Here is a 19,344-nt window from a genome sequence, read left to right on the forward strand (position 1 = left end):
CAGATCTGTGCAGATTTATGCCTGAAAATTTGGGCTTTTCCCAAATTTGATGCTGCTCATGTAGAATAGTGACATCTGACCTAGAAATTGTAAACATTGTGTGCATTTGCTTCAAAATTTTGGGTTTTTTCTTATACAAGTGAAATTTTGCTCAATTGAGCCAATTTCATTGTGATGCTTGGAATGAGAAGATTGACTTGCTCCTCCAAGGGAAGTTGGGGTATCGACATTTGTCTTCCGATTCCCAGTTATATGTCCACACCTCAGCTAAAGGGCACTTGTTGTTTGTGCTTTATGTGGATGATCTAATTTTTATAGATGACTAGCCCTGAAGGTCAAGGAGACTAAGGCAGCACTACACGAGGTGTTCGAGATGATGGATATGGGCATTCTCCACTTCTTTTTAAGCCATGAGATTTACCAGACTCCGAGGGGGATTTTCATCTCCCAGTAGTAGTATGTGCAGGAGCTTTTGACTATGTTTGAGATGGAGGGTTGTAAGGCCATTTCTACTGCCATGGATATGAACTAGAAGGCTACGGCCCATACAGATTCTCCTTTGGCGGATGCTACCTGCTTTATTGGTAGTTGATTGGGTCCTTGATAGGGCTCCTCAACACTTGTGTTGACTTGTGTTTTGCCATAGGTTTGCTGGCCGGGTTCATGAGTGAACCCAAGTTGGTGCATTGGTAGGCTACTCAGCGGATTTTGCGGTTCCTAAGGGGGACCACCGATCTAGGGATCTATTATCCAACAGGTGTAGATGGTTTAGATCTTGTGCTTATAGGTTGGAGTGATTCAGATTGTGGGTTGGAGATGTGGATCACAGGAGGTCCACGATGGGTTATTGCTTTACCTTGATTGTGGGTGCTATTTCATGGAGCAGCAAGAAGCAGCCCATGGTTAGCCTATCTTCGACTGAGGCGGAGTATCAAGTGGTGTCTTCTACCACATGTGAGAACGTGTGGCTTTAGAGGTTATTGGGGAAGCTTAGCTAGCTACAGGCAGGTCCCACTACACTTCGGTGTGACAATGACAGTTGCATTGCTTTGGCACGGAACCCTGTGTTCTATGGTAGGACGAAGCACATTGAGATCGAGTACCATTTCATTCGGAAGAAGCTCTTGGACGAGACCATTGATCTTGCAGACTTGTTTATAAAGGCGCTTCCACAGGTTTTACTTCGGTATCATTCTAGATCCGTCAGCCTCATGCCTCGTCCAGGATCTCAGAGGAGGTGTTAGAGCTATGGTTATCCCATGGACAAGCATTCTAGAGTAATTGCTTGCAGTTTGGTCCTTTTGTGTGGCGGTTGGGGGGGTTCCCATAAGTCGTGGGCAGGTGGAAAGGTGCTACATGGCAGCATAGGGCAGATCCGCATGTGCAAAAGTAGTCGGGGACAAGTGCCAAGTGTGCAGTTAGGCAATTGGGCCGACTTGTCCTATTTCTTGGGGCTATTTATGTTAGCCCAGCCCACACACTTGGTCATCGTTCTGATTGCAGATTTCCAGGTTGCTGATTGCGGAGATTGCTACACAGACTTCGAGACTCATAGCCGATGAGATCGTCAAGGAGGAGATACATAGATATATGCACTATGCGTGTGTACATATCTGCATTCTTTCTTTAGCATTCATCATTTGCAGTTTTTGTGTGTTCTTCTCTCTCTCTCTCTCTTTCCCTCCCCCCCCCTCCCCCGCTCCCCGCCCCCCGCCCCGTGCTCTCTGTGTTCACTCTATCTCTCAGTCTTGGTCATACATTTCTGCACCATTGCACTTTGACACTTACCAATATTTGTTAATTTAGATTCCTTCAGGACTTTTAAGGTAAACCCACTTGCCCTCTTGGGGCTCTCGAGTCAAGATAGATCCAATCAGCAGCAAACAATGTAGAACACAGATCTGTAGTAGAAATGAATCAGCACCACATGAACTAACACAGATGTGTGATACCATGCTAGAACTTTTAGAAGTGGGTGTAGTGGTGGAAGCGTGTAAATCTCCTGTAATAGACTGCACAACACAAGAGCGAAGAGAAAAGAGAAACACTCTGAAGAAAATAAGAACAATGTGAGTCATTGGTTGTGTGGGCATTGACACTGGCTCCCTCTCCGAATAGATCCTACTATGGAAATATGCAAGGTGATGATTGAAAGGAGAGGGTTCACTTGGCCTATAAATAGGCTCTCAACATGAACTAGTTAGCTAGCAAATAAAGGGCAATAATATGTAGGTTGGCCATAATAAATGATTGGTCGGTCATCATATCAAGTGCCAAAAAATGCAGCCACCACATCATGAAGAAATGAAATATGGCCAGCCCATTGGGACATGCATAGATTCACACACGAATTGACAATATCCACTAACACAATTCGGATGCTATTAATTGAGATATAAAAGCTCCATATGAAACATTCACTCTTTGATAGCTTTGTAAATGAGTGTTTATGCCTTCAGAGATATAGGACAATACATAGGTGGTTTGGATGCTCCTGCAATGACTTACTATAAATGAATCGTCAAGGAAAATGACTATCCACTTTTCAAGATACAGATGAAACATATCATTCATCATTTGTTGGAAAGTAGCGAGAGCATTTGTTAATCCAAAAGGTAGAACAAAAAATTGACAGTGTCTATGTTGCGTATAAATTGCTATCTTTGGGGTATCCTTAAGAGCTATTCATATTTGATGGTATTCGTATCTAAGATCAATCTTGGTGAAGTAACGTGCACCATAGAGTTGATCTATAAGATCCATTCATATGAGGTAATGGAAATCTATTCTTGATAGTTGCTTTGTTGAGACTCTTGTAATCCATGTAGAAGCACATTATGCCATTGAAACGTCCCCCTAGGATCCAACCTGCACATGAGACATGACGCAAGCCAAATTCACCATAAAAGGGGCTGGACATAAAACTCACCTTCTAGTTGTAGAGCCAAATGGCCTGACCTGCGAGTCTGGGAGTTAGCAGCACTCTAGGCCACGACCACATCCCAAGGGTTGGCGTCCCATACCACTAGTCCATCCCATCCCGGTGTACGGATGTGTTAGCCAACAGGCCAAGAGTCCAAGAGTGGTGATCACACAGTGAATGTGCACAATAGGGCCTTGAGTTCTATTTATAGGACTTGGCTACTCCAACCCCATAGTGTCCTTAGTGCATTCGCACTAATTCACTTCGTAACCACTGTGACCAATGATACTAGCGTCCATCCGGATGTCCAGAAACATAATACTCTGATGTCTATCTAGGCTACAAGGTTTCGGCCTTGGACGATGGTTACCCATAGCCTTGGAGTGACAACTCCTTGGACCTCGGTTATGAAACACCTCTAAAAATTCTTGTGCATAAGTATCGCTTCAACACAAAACTTGAGCACAGGTATGAAAGGGATTAAAAAAAAAACCTTGCTTTCCTATCCACCACCCGCAACACGTGCCCCTTGTGTATGCCTCTCCCAGCAGCAATGATCCATACCACCCTTAACAAGATAAAGGTGTACCTATCAGGCGTGAATCATCACAGTTTCGTGAGCAAAAGTGGTTTTGTGCATGTCATTAGAACTCGTGTCCAATTGAAGGTTGATGCTCTGATACCAATGAAATGTCTAGCCCACACCTTCACGGTGTATAGATGTGTCGTTCAACAAGCTAAGAGTCTTAAGAGTAGTAATCATACAGTGAATGTGCACAATAGGGCCTTTGAGTCCTATTTATAGGACTCTGCTGCTCTAACCCCGAATTGCCCTTAGTGCACTCGCACTAAGTCACTTCGTAACTAGCATGACCAATGCTACTAGTGTCCATCCAGATGTCCAGGGATATAACAACCATCCTCTCTTATTGTGAGAAGGATAGGGGTGTCTTATTATTGGGTTAAAAAAACTCTTTTGCTAGGTAATCGTAAAGTTGCCTAGCTATCTCGTCTTTCTCTTTTAAGCTAAACCTATATGGTTGTTGAGAGATGGTATGGCTACCGGACAATGTCCCGATTGTGTGATCTAATATACCGCAAGACAATGGAAGTCCATTATGGAAAGATATCAACGAATTCATGTAATATTAAATCTATATACTTGTTATAATAATAATATTACTAAAAGAAAGAAAATTACATAGTACCATTGATGATTGAACTTTTTCATTAACTTATATATTAACATCAGAATCATGAAGACATTTATTGAGTTCCATGGCTACTATCATATGCATATTAGATTTGGTGATTGTAGAGGATGCCAGGTGGACAGCCCTTGATCATATGAAATCAACCATCAAGTTCAAAAAAAATTACATAAGATTTATACTTTGTATACAATGAGAAAGATCTAACAAAGAACTATGGTATACCAATGAACCATAGTTGGGCCCTTTGCATATTGAACTTCATATTCTCGATCAAGTTAGTGCCATGTGGAGTCAAAGTCTTTGCTTCAAGAAAGAAAATTGTGAGTAGAGCCGTTGTCAAATAATATTGTAGACATTTGGCTGTTAATATTACCAATAACTCTCAAAAGGTTGTGCAAGTCACATACAATCTTATTTATAAAACAACCCTTGCAACTACTCACATTAACAAAGCAATCCTTTGCTGAAAATTCAAAAGATATACATGGAGCTTCCACAATGTTTACTATTCCTTTGAAGTCAATTTTAGTGCATCTAACATTAGGGAAGATAATCTCTCATGATGATGCCTATGTGTGTATTTGCGCCCTAGGATCAAGAGAAGCTGGTTGGACATCCTCCATGTGTTGAGGTTTGCTTATGGTTGGTGCATCGAAGTGAGGCATGTCGTGAGAGACCATGCTAAAGCAACAGTAAAGTGTGGAGAGTGAAGAAGGTTAGAGAGGGTAGAGAAAGTGAGGGATTATTGTGTGATTGAGTGTAAATGCCCCGAACAATGTAGTATGCTTGACAATTATAATATTTGCTTATTTTCGAGGTTGAACCATTCGAGAAAATAGAAAGGACGAATACTTGAGGTTGAATATGACAATTATTTATAAAATTGTAGTCATGAGAGTAATGGAGACAGATTGAGGATTGAATGTGGGCCACCACCAATCCCCCCCTGCCGCACCCAAAAAAAAAAAAAAAACTTGAGAGTGAGAAGTATCTCTCTCTCTCTCTCTCTCACACACACACACACACACACACACACAATATCATGTGAAAGATATATATGTACACATACATCACTTACTATGCAATAAAAACAACTAATTTCTTTACAAAATGAGAGAAAAAAGAGGAAGGATTAGCCTTTATCTGTTATCTAACAGCAATACATCGATATGCCTTTCTTCTTGTGTTTGAAATGGAAGAAGAGCTTACGAGGGCGGTGCTGTAATGAATTTAATAGTCTATTCTCTTGTAAAACAGTAGGGAAAGAAGAGGGAATATGGAGGCATTCAATGATGGAGGAGTGAAGAATAATGATGAAGATGGATGGAGCTAAATTTAGGCTAACTTCAGTTGTTCTAGATGAGTTTACAGTCAAGAAATTTAATGTAGAATACTTGGAGAGTTAGTTCAAAAAGAGAAAGTGGAGCAGCATAAGATGCGTGTCCAACCATATGTTATGAGGTATAATAAGTAGCAGAATACTTGGAAGCCTGTGTGATAAGTGTCCTAACACTTGTCCTTCTCTATGGCCTTCTTTTTGGTTTGAAAATTATTAAGAATAGAAACATTTAGTAAGCATTGCCAGAACTTAGAACTTACTATTTTGAGAATGTTATTTTTATTTTTTAGGACTCATTTTTAGGCCAATCCAAGGCTCCTAAAATTTAGAAATCCCCCAATATGGGTATCATGTGAAAACTCTTTCCGAGTACATCACAAAATAGTGTTGGAATCTTCTTATGACTTTTCTATGCAAAGATATATTCATTTTCATCATAACATAGTGTTGGAATCTTCATATGACTTTTGTATGTAAAGATATATACATTTTAAACTTTCAGCTTACACATGCACATTGTATAATCATTTCATGATCATTGCCATATTGCTAATTGTAACTTTCAGCTTACACATGCACATTGTATAATCATTTCATGATCATTGCCATATTGCTAATTGTAACTATCTATTTTGGTAGATCTAGCCTACACTTCAGGGCATTAATCCTTTTTGTTTTGAATCTGACCCTAATATGCTTGAGTTTGGTTGCAAATGCCCAATCAGGTCATATGGGTGGAAGTGTGTACTATCTTTTCTCTAACCCACTGCGTGGGTCCACCATAACTTGTGATCACTTATTAGTGGCCAGCTCTAATACACTTTTCTGGATATCTAACAAAGGAAACAAATTCAATAAATAATTAAATATATGAAGTAATTAAAAGGATACAAATTTAGACGATGAGTGTGTGAGCACAAAGTATTTGAGAAAGGAGAGATGAGAGATTATGAACTTGTGGAATAGGAGGGTGCTGCAAAAATAGTCTCCATTGAATGCAAAATTGGTGGCACAACTTGCATACTAGGTCCTTCCTATCCTTTTCCATAAAGCCCTTTATGTTGCATATAGATATCCTCATGCAAGTCCCCATGTAGAAAATCCATTTTCACATCTATCTAATAAAGGTCCATATCTAATTGTGCAACCAAGGTCAAAATCAATTGTAGGGTAGTCATATGGACTAAAAGAGAAAAGAGTTCATCAAAGGCAACATCATGCTCTTGCTTAAACCCTTAGCAACCACCACACCCCCTTGGGGGTGGCATCCTTTGGGACTTGTTTAAAAGTGCTACATCTTGGATAACATGTCACCTTCTGGGAGACTATAGCCCTTACCAGAGCAAGGAGTCATGATCTTTTTGTCTTTGTTGCATCAAATATCCAGAAGTATCCATGGAAAGACTTTCTAGGAAATTTGAGGTGCAGCAAAGCAGAAAGTTTTGACAAATATCCTCTAGTGTCAAGGCAAGCCCAAAGTAGATTCTCTACTGTTTCCACCATTGAGGACATTAGGGTAATTGACTGGTGCTAGTTTTCTATCACCAAAGTCATCCCAACATGAAGCACTCCTGAACGTATCTCCTTAGTAAAACTAGCTATCTTAGAATAACTTAATTCTGCAAATGTTTTCCAAGGTTGATTCCACTGTTCGGCTATGGTATCCAGATTGTTTTTTTTTCCATAATCGGTATCCATATTCTAAAGCTGATTAGCATGCTCTCCTATCCAAGCAAGCATCAAAGCTTACCATTATCTTCATGCAGATGATCAAGATCATTTGAAATGGTTCAAACTTAAAGTAAATGCTTTCTGATAGTGTAAACCCAAATTTCAGCGTCTCCTAGCCTTGTGAGGCTTAGAAAGAATTACAAAGGCAATTTTAAAGCTCAAATCAAATGAATATTTACTGGAATGCACAGATGCATGCATGCATGTGCCTTATCTCTGGCCACTTACATTAATGTGTGCCCTTAACACATCCCTCAATTCCATCATGTGATAAGGTCATGTGGATCATGGTGGGCATTGAACCCCTCAATAGACACATTAACGAGAGAGTCTCAATTATCATAGGATTTGCATTGCAATACACTGATAAGCTTTAAAACTATGGTTCTAAGCTTGAATGAGCTGCAAAATCAAAGTTTTCTGCTTCCATTTTGACTGGGAAGTTTTCTTGCTTAGCACATGTTCAAGACTACCTGCCGTTAGAAAACAACCGGTTTATATAAAGACAGTTAAGAAGAAAGCATCTGTTCTGTATTCAACTCATTTTTTCTTGTTGACAGCCAACAAGATTATTGGTACTCAATTGATTATGCAGTAGGTTGGGTGAATCGTGTGAGTTTGAGCGGATTTGAATCTTGGTCTACTTTTTGGAAGTCATACCATGATACTTAGACCATTTTTTCTTTATCAGCATGTTCCACGCATAAACAGCTCCATTCCAACATGCAATGATGCCGATCTTGATCATCAGACGTTGCTGGAGAGGTAGTAGTTCACAGTTCCAAGGATGCTCCAAAGATCTTGTACTTGAAATGCAAGCAGAGAGATGCCTGATGCAAGATAGGCAAACACACATTTTGTTCATTGTGTTCAGTTGTTGAAATGGCTAGGTTACACGAATTTGGCCTGCAAGAACGAAAAATGACAGGAGATGGTAACTGTCAGGTGACATCACGTTCATCATTGTGAAAGGGAATTGAAATAATAAAAATGTATTTGCTAGAAATTTTATTGTGATCCTTTGTCTGCCTGTTCTAATGTATGTAGATGTCATGCTTTGTGTGCCTCAGTTTCGTGCCATTTCAGACCAGCTTTATGCAACTCCTGAAAAGCATAAGTTTGTGCGGAAGCAAGTAGTTCAGCAGGTAATTTATGTTTGGTGTCATTAACTAGGATGCACACATCATCATAAATCATCAATTTGGCCTAGCGGGCTCTAGAATTTCAGATATTGTGAGACTATGATGCAGAAACTTACAAATAGAGTAAAATCTTTCGAAGTTCTTGGACTTGCATTTGTAATTGAAAGTCCAGCTTTAACAATGAGATTTGCCTTCACATAATGGTTATAATGTCACTGTTCAGGGTTTTCTAATGGAAATTTTCTTGTTTTACTTGTGCTTTTTTCCAAGAAAAGAAAAGTTATTAATTACAGCTAAGCTGAACAATGAAGATACAATGTGGATAACCAAAGGAGACATTTCCTCATGGCTGGCTGCTCTCAAGGGGTGATATCCTTTAAACGGACAGATAAAGAGTCATATTGGGTGGGATTTACCACCAAATCAACTGAGGCCTCCATTAGAAGAAGGTGACAATATCCTAGATAACTAAGAAACCCTCTCTCCTGTTCTATGCATGATCCCAGTTTCCTTGGAAGCTTTGCCATCCACCTCCGAGAGAGTGGATAATCTCTCTCTATATATAAGATAGGGTCTCTGAGGCTGAGGCTGGAGTGGTTTGCTGGTCTCTCATTTGTATGTATCTAGCTATCCAAATGAACCAATTGGTTGATGCTAGCTGGTTCACTCCATTCAACTCTGAAAACTCAGGTTTCTTGATCACCTCATAGTAAAGTAGAAGGAGAAACTTGATCCTTGTAGCACAAGCAGGGGACCTTTGTCTGTGAGTTTTCACTTAGGGGACTGTGACCAGCATGACTAACATACTTTCAGCTATGATGACTTTGCATGACTTACGTGATCACTTTGACTTTGAAAGTGATGTGGCAAAAGTTGATAGTGGCAGTTTGGCAATTTGCATCTACAGAGTTTCCTCCATTCCCTTACCATTCATGAAGATTTGTGATGTACTTGAAGGCAAGTTCAAGTCGGGTTCCCAAGAGATTGGGATGTACTGGACCTTTCTTCTTTTCGTCTGATCTTGTTTATCATCGACCTATCTGGGCAAAAGAGAGCACAAAAGTGAGCCCACTTAGCAAAGTTACATGTCTGTTGACCAACATGGCTAACATGATTTTGGCTATGATGACTTGCATGACTTATGTAATCAATTTGACTTTTCAAGTGAATTGGCAATTGAAGATGAGAGTTTGGTAATTTGCATCTATGGAGTTTCCTCCCATCCCTTATCATTCGTGAAGATTTTTGATGCTCTTGAAGGCAAGTTCACGCTCTGCAGTTAGCTGATTAGGCCAGTCAATACATGAGTATTTTCTTAAGATTGAAGGGCAGGTTGGATTTAATTTTGTTTCTTGGGCCCTTATGAACAATTATCAATAATAGCAGGAGATGAGTTAGAAGATTTCAGAAATGGAGTGTTCAGCAGCTTCTGTTGATATCAGAAGAGATTTGAAGCTGCAGATGATGTGTGCTACAGGTTAGCTAACAGGTCGGGCCAGCCTGCTGACCTACTTTAGGTTGGGTGGTTGGTTGGACTATCCAATCAGCCCATCCTTCAAGTTGGCTCTTTCTGGCTATTTAGGGGGGTGTTTCGTAAGAGATTTGGATGTACTGGACCTTTCTTCTTTTTATCTGATCTTGTATATCATTGACCTATCTCAGTGCTTGCTTCTACCACCTCAGCTGACACCCTTCTGCCTTGTAACTTCATGTACAGAAAATTTGTGTGGCTATTCTTTATCTTTCTCAGTGATACATTATGCTTTTGCTTGTTTTTGTGGACTTCAGGAGTGTTCTTGTGAGAGGTCTGTCTCCTTACTAATGTGATTATAGAGCAGCCATCATGGCAAAATAGTTGCCAGCCTTCACTAATGTGATCCATCATCTCTTAAGAGGGGTCCTAGGTGATCATTTTGAAAGGTGGTCAGGAGTATGGGAAGTGTCAGTCACAAACAGGGTTAAGCCAAAATACTTGTGAGATATAAAGTTAATCTATCCTGACTTTTGCCATATGTTTCACACTATACAATGTATATCATTCTTTTCTTTCTCTCTTCTCTCTTCTCATTTTCTTTCTCTCTTCTCATTTTGAAAATTCTGACTGGCCTGGCATTGTAACAAATTCTATCCAGCAATACTCTAGGAAAATTTTATATTAGATCTATTGATCTTAAGATTCGACAATGAGTATTGTGTGAGTATACTTTACTAGTTAAATGCTTGTTTTCTTTTTAATTGAAATAAATGCATAAAAATCAACTCCATGATCTTGATTTTTGTTTGACTCATGGTATCTGGCATCTGGTATGGCATTGAATTGTATGTGAGCAATTTCTTTGTGATCTCTGAGTTCTCTTTGTTAGAAGTAAGAGATGGCTTTGTATTCTTTTTTTTTTTTTTTTTTTGTTTGGAAACAAGTAGCATACATTAACTCCGTGATCTTGAGGTCCCTTTGACTTATGGTGTCTGCAGTGGCATTGAATTAATATGAACATCCTTTCTTTCTGATCTTTGAGTCCTCTTTGTTCAGAATGTTTGATGGTGTTGAGTATTTTCAAGCATGTAAATGAAGAAGGTCATCCTTCCAAACACTCTATTCAATTGAGCTCTCATGTCATGGAAGGAATGAGGGTGCTATGTAACAGTAAACATTTGTTAACACCCTGCTGGGGTTCTGGGAAAATTTTAATGTCTATGACAATATTAAAATTCGGTTATCCATTGCAGTATGAAGCTTGATGATGACCTTTTCTTTTAACAATGTGCATTTCAGTTGAAAGAATACAAGGAACTCTATGAAGGCTATGTGCCAATGGAGTACAATGATTATGTGCAAAAAATGAGGAGGTATGTTTTGCATCTCCCATATGTTTAACGGCGAAAGATACAAAGCTTTCAAGAGCAAGGAGTGTACTGTATCAGAGTAAATAATGTCTTTTCTTTTCAGCAGCATGCATGCATACTATGCCTTTTATTATGCCTCATTTCACATGAATACATTTTTTTGAGAAGTATCATGTTTATGACTACATGGACATCCATTATAAAGATGCACAGAGATTGACAATCCGTACATCAGCTTGGCTTGGGATATTCACGCACAATACCTTAACAGGTAGCTTTGAAATTAGCAAAACTTGGACTTGTAAACATGGCCACACTATCAAAACCTTGAGGGTGATTTTTAGAGAACAAGACAACACACTCCAATTGGACAAGATAAAAATATAATACAAACTAAAATGTACGAATATGAAGTAGAGTTCAACACCCCTTATTTAAGTGCATCGACCATAGAGATGCACTCCTATATTAGGGGATCATGAGATTCTAGGGTTACTACTATTGCACCAGCCATTTTTAGAGCTGGAAGAGTGTTTACTCCTCTTTTTTCCGAACTTGTCCCCACCTGGATAAGGAGGTTCTGAGACAGCCTCTCATCTTGAATGCCTAGGCCACAATTGTTTTTCACACACTTTTTGGATACCCCTCAACTCTAGCCTAGCTAAATCTTGGGTTACAGCTCCCTCCCTCAGGTTTATGGTGAGAGAGTAGCAAGGTATTAGAGTGCATGTCTAATCAAAGCAGACATTGAACAAGCTATCCCTCCATGACCTTAAGAGATGACTTAGGTTGGAGTCTATACATGATATATGGTTTGTATGCTTCATTCATAGACAAGGGTGTAGAAAGGTCTCCTTCTTGGTGGAGACAATGTAGAGGCAGGCACTAGATGTGGAGGTAGGGTTTCGCAGATTTCAGTGAGGTTGGAAAGAGTGGTTTTGAAGGGAGCCATTCCTTCCATTAGATGCTTTGCTGAGCATTGGAGGAGGTAAAACCTTTACATACATTTTCTATGGAGGTTTTGGTGCAAGCTCTACCTTTTCTTTTTATCCTGATTGTCCATAGAGGGGCTAGCAAGAGGCCATATTCCATGCCAGATTGTTTGTGGATAGCATTTGGAAATTCAAAGACTTTGTTTTTGAGACCAGTTGTGTATCTGTCTACTTCTGGACCAGCCTTAGGTTATGAGGATAATCCTGGCAGCATAGTTATCAGAGTTTCTAGAGACTTAACAGTTCTCATAGTCACTTTGGAACAAGCAGAGTGGCAACCAGATGGGATATGATCGACAAGGGAATGTGACATATCTATTATAAATATGTATGCTACTCTATAAAGTGCTATTGGGGTCTCTCTTGTGGCTCTTGTCCATGTAACTCTTGAGTCTTGTCCCACTTGTATCCTACATAAAGACAACCCTATTTGGCATCCCAGATGGTGTGCTGCACTCATTGTCCACTTGCTCTTAATGGGCGTCACTCTTGGCTTCAGCTTGCTGTGAGCGTTCTCTGTGGTGCACTTTGGGGTAATTTGTGTGTGATCTTCATCATTATTGAGTTGCTGTCCATTTGTCCTCATTACTTTTGTTTATGCTTTACATTGTCTTGTTACTAAGTGTATGATCTTGCAGTGTTGTAAAAATACACTCTCTTTCCCTCTCAACCTCTGTAAACGCCCCGAACAACGTAGTATGCTTAACAATTATGATATTCGCTTGTTTTCAAGATTTAATATAAAAGAGAATGAACACTTAAAGCTGAAAATGAAAATTGCTCACAAAATTACAGCCATGAAAATGTAAAAGTAATGGAGACAAAATTGAGGGTTGAAGATGGGCAACCCCCCCCGAAGGAATGTATTTCTGCTCAACCCAAGTCCCTTAGGGAAGAGCTCAGTTACAATCAACCTGAGAGTGAGAAAAAGGTAATTCTCACTCTCACAAGATCATGCAAAGATGTACAAACACACATGCATTATCTATTATGCAATGATAAGAACTGATTTCTTTACAATATGAGAGAAGAAAAAGGGGAAATCAGCCTTTCTCCATCGTTGATCAGCAGTACATGGATAGGGCTTGCTTCTTGTAGCTAAAATGGAAGAAAGAGCTCGAGAAGGAGGTGCTGTAATGAATTTACAGGCTTGCTGTCTTGTAAAACAGCAGTGATAGAAGAGGGAATATGGAGGAATTTGATAATGGGGAAGTGGGGGATGATGATGGGGATGGATGGGGCCAGTTTCTGGCTATCTGTGGGTGCTGTACATGAGTTTACAGCAAAGAAAAATGATGATCAATGAAGAAAAACGAGCTCTTATTTATAGGAGAGGGGAGAGCTAGTACAAAAGGGGAAAGTGGAGTAGCACAAGACAAGTGTCCAGCCACATGTCATGAGATGTGACAAGTGGTGGGACACTTGGAAACTTGTGTGACAAGTGTCTTGACACTTCTCTTCTCTATGGCCTTCCTTTTTGGGTTGAATACTGTCAAGAATAGAAACAACCAAATTTAGTAAGCACAGTCAGAGTACAGAACTTACTATTTTTAGAATGACATCCCTATTTTTTAGGACTAGCATTTTTAGGCTAATTCGAGGCTCCTAAAATTTAGGGACCTCCTAAAATTTAGGGATCTCCTAAAATTTAGGGACCCCCCCAATATGGGTATCATATGAAAGCTTTTTCCGTGTACATCGCAAAAATGGTATCCGAATCTTCATGTGACTTTCCTATGCAAAGAAATGTGCATTTCAAGCTTTCAGCCCACACATGCACATTATACAAGCATTTCATGATCATGCCATCTTGTTGATTGTAACTGTCTGTTCTGGTGGATCTAGCCCACACTTCAAGGCATCAATCCTTTCTGTGTGCGAGTCTAACCCTGATATGCGTGAGTTCTAGTCACAGGCGCCCAATCGGGTCATATAGGTGGAAGTGTGAACTATCTTTTCTCTAACCCACCGCGTGGGTCCACCATAACCTGTGACCACTCATCAGTGGCCAGCTCCAATGCACTTTTCTTTATATCTAATTAGTGCAAAGGAAATAAATTTAATAAATCATTATATAGACAAATTAATGAAAAAGGATACAAATTCTGTTTCTATAGAGTTGTGACAGCCCTCTGGCTTTTATTCAGCTGTCCTCAGCTGAAAAGCTTCTTGATATTGCTGTAGAATATTTGGGTAATCCTTCATGAATTTTTCATCTACCCACTGTGCATCTGTTGTGGGTAGATTCTTGAATTTTAGTAAGAATTTTCGTGTCACAAGGCCACTTCTCGTGGTTCGATCCTTGAGAAACAAAATCTTTTCAGGTTCCAAGAGTTGCTCTGTTTCTTCAACTTCTGGGGGATCTTCAGTAATGGGTTCCTTTGGTTCTGGTCCTATGTAAGGTTTTAGCAAACTTACATGAAAAGCATTGTGTATTTTCCAATGAGTAGGAAGCTCAAGTCGATAAGAAACTTCATTTATTTTCTCAATCACTTTGAAGGGTCCAAAGTATCTACTGGAGAGCTTTGGAAAAGATGAATTTTGACCAGAACCTTGTTTGAGCCTGCTTTTATCAAACTTTAGCAAGACATATTGACCTTTTTCAAAAGCCAAATGTCTTCTTCGTTTATCTGCTTGCTTCTTTTGTCGCTCTTGGGCAACTTTGATAGTGGCTCGAACTTGATCCATTGCGGTTTTTAAATCTGAAGTAAACTCATCAGCAGCAAAAATCTTATCTTTAGTGCGAATAATTGGAGGAGGAATCACTTTACCCTGTACTATTTCATTTGGAGCTTTCCCTGTGGATGAGTGCACTGTATTGTTGTAAGCAAACTCCAATAATGGAAGATATTTCTCCCATTGTGACTTATGTTCACTAACATAAGCTTTCAACATATCCAAAAGAGTGAGATTCATCACCTCTGTTTGGCCGTCAGTTTGAGGATGAAAAGCTGAGGAGAACTTTAAAGTGGTTCCCAAATTCTCAAATAAAGCACGCCAAAAGTTACTTTTGAATTTGGAGTCTCTATCTGAAATGATCTCAGAAGGCATACCATGTAATCTGAAGATATGTTGAATGAAAAGTCTTGCAGCTTGTGCGGATTTCAATGTTTTATGACATGGAATAAAATGTGATTGTTTGCTGAATCTATCAATTATAACCCAAATCATATCATGACCTTGAGGTGTTCTTGGAATACCTGAGATGAAATCCATTGTGATAGATTCCCATAGATCTTTGGGCACTGGAAGAGGTTGCAACAATCCTGGAATCTTCTGCCTATCATATTTGGATTTTTGGCATACCAGACAAGCCTCAATGAAATTATGTGTATCTTTTCGTAATGTTGGCCAATAAAAGTAGCGCTCAATTGCACTTAGAGTGGCTACCCTCCCTCTATGCCCTGCATAAGGGGGTTCATGACTTTCTTTAAGCACCTTTTGTCGAACAGGAAGAGTGACACAAAGGCGATTGTTCATGAGAAGGTAACCGTCTTTGATGGAATAATCTGGATGAGAACCTCCTTGCTGTAAATTTGACCAAATTGCTGCAAAATCAGTATCTTTATCATAAGTATTCTTCATCGTTTGAAAATCTTCATGATGAGCCACTGTAATAGTTGCAATGCGAGGCACTCTAGAAAGTGCATCAGCAACTACATTTTGTTTCCCTGGAGTGTACATAATTTGAAAATGAAACATAGACAAGAAATTTTCCCATCTTGCATGTTTCTCCTGCAAATGCTTTTGAGTCTTGAAATACTTCAAGCTTTGATGATCGGTTTTAATAAGGAATTCATTGCCTAAAAGATAATGTTTCCATATCTTTAAAGCATGAACCACTGCTAAGAGCTCCTTTTCATAAATGTCATACCTTTTCTCCACATCATTTAGACGGCGGCTTTCAAAGGCTACGGCATGGCCTTCTTGATTTAGCACTGCACCAATACAATCACCGCAAGCATCTGCTTCCACCACAAATGGTTTTACCAGATCTGGAATGATAAGAACAGGTCCAGAAGTAAGAGCTGTTTTCAGCCTTGTGAAGGCTGCCTTCTCTTTTTTCCTTCCATTGGAAAGAGATCTTCTTCGAAGTGGAGAAGCCATATGTGCAAAATGCTTGATGAAGCGGCGGTAATAAGAACATAAGCCAAGAAACGATTGCACCTCATGTACATCACGAAGATGAGGCCATTCTTGGATTATCCTGATCTTTTCAGGATCCATCTGAATCCCTTCAGAAGAGATGACATGCCCAAGGTAATTTATTTTATGCATGAAAAATTCACTCTTTTTACCATTTACCAAGAGTTGATTTTGTTGTAGTAATTGTAGAACAATTTCCAAGTGTTGATGATGCTCCTCTTCATTCTTACTAAAGACAAGAATATCATCAAAGAAAGTACCGACATATTGTCGATGCTCTCTAAAGATGCGCTCCATCATTCGATTAAAGGTGGCTGGTGCATTGGTTAATCCGAAAGGAACCACCAAGAATTCATAAAGACCGTATGAAGTGCGGAAAGCAGTTTTGTGTACATCTTGTGGTATTACCCTAATTTGATGATAACCACTCTTTAGATCAATGCGGCTGAAAACCTTTGAGCCTCCTAGACGATCCAAAATGTCATCAATTCTGGGAATAGGAAACCGATTCTTCACAGTGATTTTGTTGAGGGCTCGATAATCAATGCACATCCTGAATGTGCCATCTTTCTTTTGAACAAGAAGAACTGGTGAACAAAATGGTGAGCTACTTGGCCTAATTAGCCCACGGTTGAGTAGGTCTTCGACTTGCTTTCTGATTTCTTCTTGTTGAGGATGGCTCACACGGTATGGTGCTATATTAGGAGAACTGCCCGGGATAATATCAATATGATGGTCTTCTGGCCTTTCTGGGGGAAGCTGATAAGGAAGATCTTCCGAAAAACAATCTTTATACTTTTCCAAGAGCTGAAGTTGCTCTTGGTTTTCAGCATTCATATTATCTTTTACATCAGTGACATAAAGCAGACAACATTGAACACAATCCTTAATTGCTCTAGAGACTTGCATATGGCTTACCATAGGTATGGTGTCTCCAGAAACTCCAGCTTGGATCTCGTACTTCTTGCCTTTGTTGGTGAGTTCTACCTTCTTTTTCTGAGAGAAGATGGTTGAATCTACTCTATGATTCCAGGGCATGCCAAGAATCACATCGCAACCATCAAGGTCTCCGATACAGAAGGTATCTTCGTCACTGTAGCCTTGAATTTGAAACTTGAGCTTGCCAATGTAGGGTATCACAGTCTTCACTGTGTCACCTTCATCAGCATTTAAAGCTTGGCGAACTTCTGCCGGAGTGTCCATCTCTTCATTCTTTAATCCAAGCTCTTTAGCTAATTGCAAGGAAATGATATTTTCATTTGCCCTAAGATCTATCAAGAATAGTGCTTGCTTACCTTGCAACTGTCCCCAAGCTTTTAATAATTTGCGCGTCTCTGGAGTGTGAGTTGTGTTTGCAACTACATCACTGATAGCATTGATTTTCACTGGCGACTTAGGCTTGTTGTCAGAAACCTTGCTTTGTCCCTTGTTTGGACATTGCTTCGCTATGTGGCCTGTTTGTCCACATTTAAAGCACTTCCCTTCTTTCATGAAGTATTGCTTTTCTTCTTCGGAAAGTTGCTTTGCTTGTGGGTATAGATTGGAGCGAAATTGAGGAGCATTAGGAGGTGCATAGGGCTTCATCTTCTTTTGATTTGATGGCTGCTTTTGCCACTGTTTTTGTCCTTCATTTGGGGCTGAATACTCCTCATCATCAGCTACTCTCTTCTTATCATTCTTTTGGAATGATTTGTTGCCATTGTGCTCCATTTCCCATGTCTCAGCATGGGCAATGAGTTCCCTGAGACTAGAACAATGATAATGATTAAGAGCAGTACGAAGTTTAAAATGCAAACCTCCTTGAAACTTCCTAAGCTTTTCCGAACTGCTAATCTTCTTGAAATGTTGGACCTTCAAAAGTAGCTCCCAAAATCTCTTGGTATAGTCACCAAGTGACTCATTTTTCCTTTGCCAAAGCCGATCCCATTTCATTTTTACATCTCTTTTGAAATGAACAGGAAGAAATTGGCTTTGTATCAGGCAAACAAAGGACCGCCATGATTTTGGAGCAGCATGATCATATTCCAACCCCGTCCACCAAGTATGGGCTAAGTCGGTTAAATGTAAAGCTGCAAACTTAATCTTTTCTTTTTCTTTATACTTGTCACGACCATACAAAATTTGAAATTGACGAATAAACTTCAGAAGAAGATCAGGATTTCGGGAACCATCATACATACTGAACTTGATCTTCTTTTCAAGTTGAGATAGTGACTTAGTCTTCTTCTTCTTCTTATGCCTTCGTCCATGCTCGGATCTTGAGGTTGAAGATGATGAAGTGCTTGATGGGGATGAAGATGGAGACGAGGGTGAAGAATGTCGACGCCTTTGACGATGATGAGGTCTTCCACGAGAAGGGTGTGACTCTTCATTACTAGAAGAGGATCCATCAGAATAGGCGCCAGATGACTTTGAAGAAGAGGATGAGCTTCGACGCGATCTCTTTCTTGAAGTAGAATGGGACTGCCTCTTAGAAGTAGTTGGACTTCTTGATCGGCTCCTTTCATTGGTATGGCTTTGTTTCCTTGAAGTAGATGGGCTTCTTTCCTTGAATTCTTTGGGATTCTCAACTTTTTCTAGTTTGAGAAGTTGCTCACGAATTTGCTGATTCTCCTCTCTAAGACTTTGAATGGCTTGAATGATAGCACTCGATTGATCCATTGAGACTAAAGAAAAAAAATATGCTCAAGCACTCAATGCAAGGGCTGAAAACAAACAAACTTATAGTTGTAAGCACTACCAGTGTTGGGGGTGAGGACCGAGCCAAAGCTCTGATACCACTGTAAACGCCCCGAACAACGTAGTATGCTTAACAATTATGATATTCGCTTGTTTTCAAGATTTAATATAAAAGAGAATGAACACTTAAAGCTGAAAATGAAAATTGCTCACAAAATTACAGCCATGAAAATGTAAAAGTAATGGAGACAAAATTGAGGGTTGAAGATGGGCAACCCCCCCCGAAGGAATGTATTTCTGCTCAACCCAAGTCCCTTAGGGAAGAGCTCAGTTA

General features: G+C 39.7%; 1 protein-coding gene across 2 annotated transcripts in view; it reads left to right on the forward strand.

Moving 5' to 3' along the window:
* LOC148038494 (Cysteine proteinases superfamily protein) overlaps positions 1–19,344 on the forward strand; it is a 62,209-nt gene that overhangs the window by 16,757 nt on the left and 26,108 nt on the right. For both annotated transcript variants that reach the window (XM_087672789.1, XM_087672782.1), the window contains exons 3-6: positions 7,899–7,972; positions 8,098–8,152; positions 8,278–8,352; positions 11,123–11,196. In XM_087672789.1, the coding sequence (XP_087528915.1) occupies positions 7,899–7,972; positions 8,098–8,152; positions 8,278–8,352; positions 11,123–11,196 (278 nt within the window). The remainder of the gene's footprint in view (positions 1–7,898; positions 7,973–8,097; positions 8,153–8,277; positions 8,353–11,122; positions 11,197–19,344) is intronic.

Source organism: Lygodium microphyllum, chromosome 3 (genome assembly GCF_053477565.2).
Source record: "Lygodium microphyllum isolate KBCC chromosome 3, Lygodium_microphyllum_v1.1.10, whole genome shotgun sequence".
Classification (NCBI taxonomy): domain Eukaryota; kingdom Viridiplantae; phylum Streptophyta; class Polypodiopsida; order Schizaeales; family Lygodiaceae; genus Lygodium; species Lygodium microphyllum.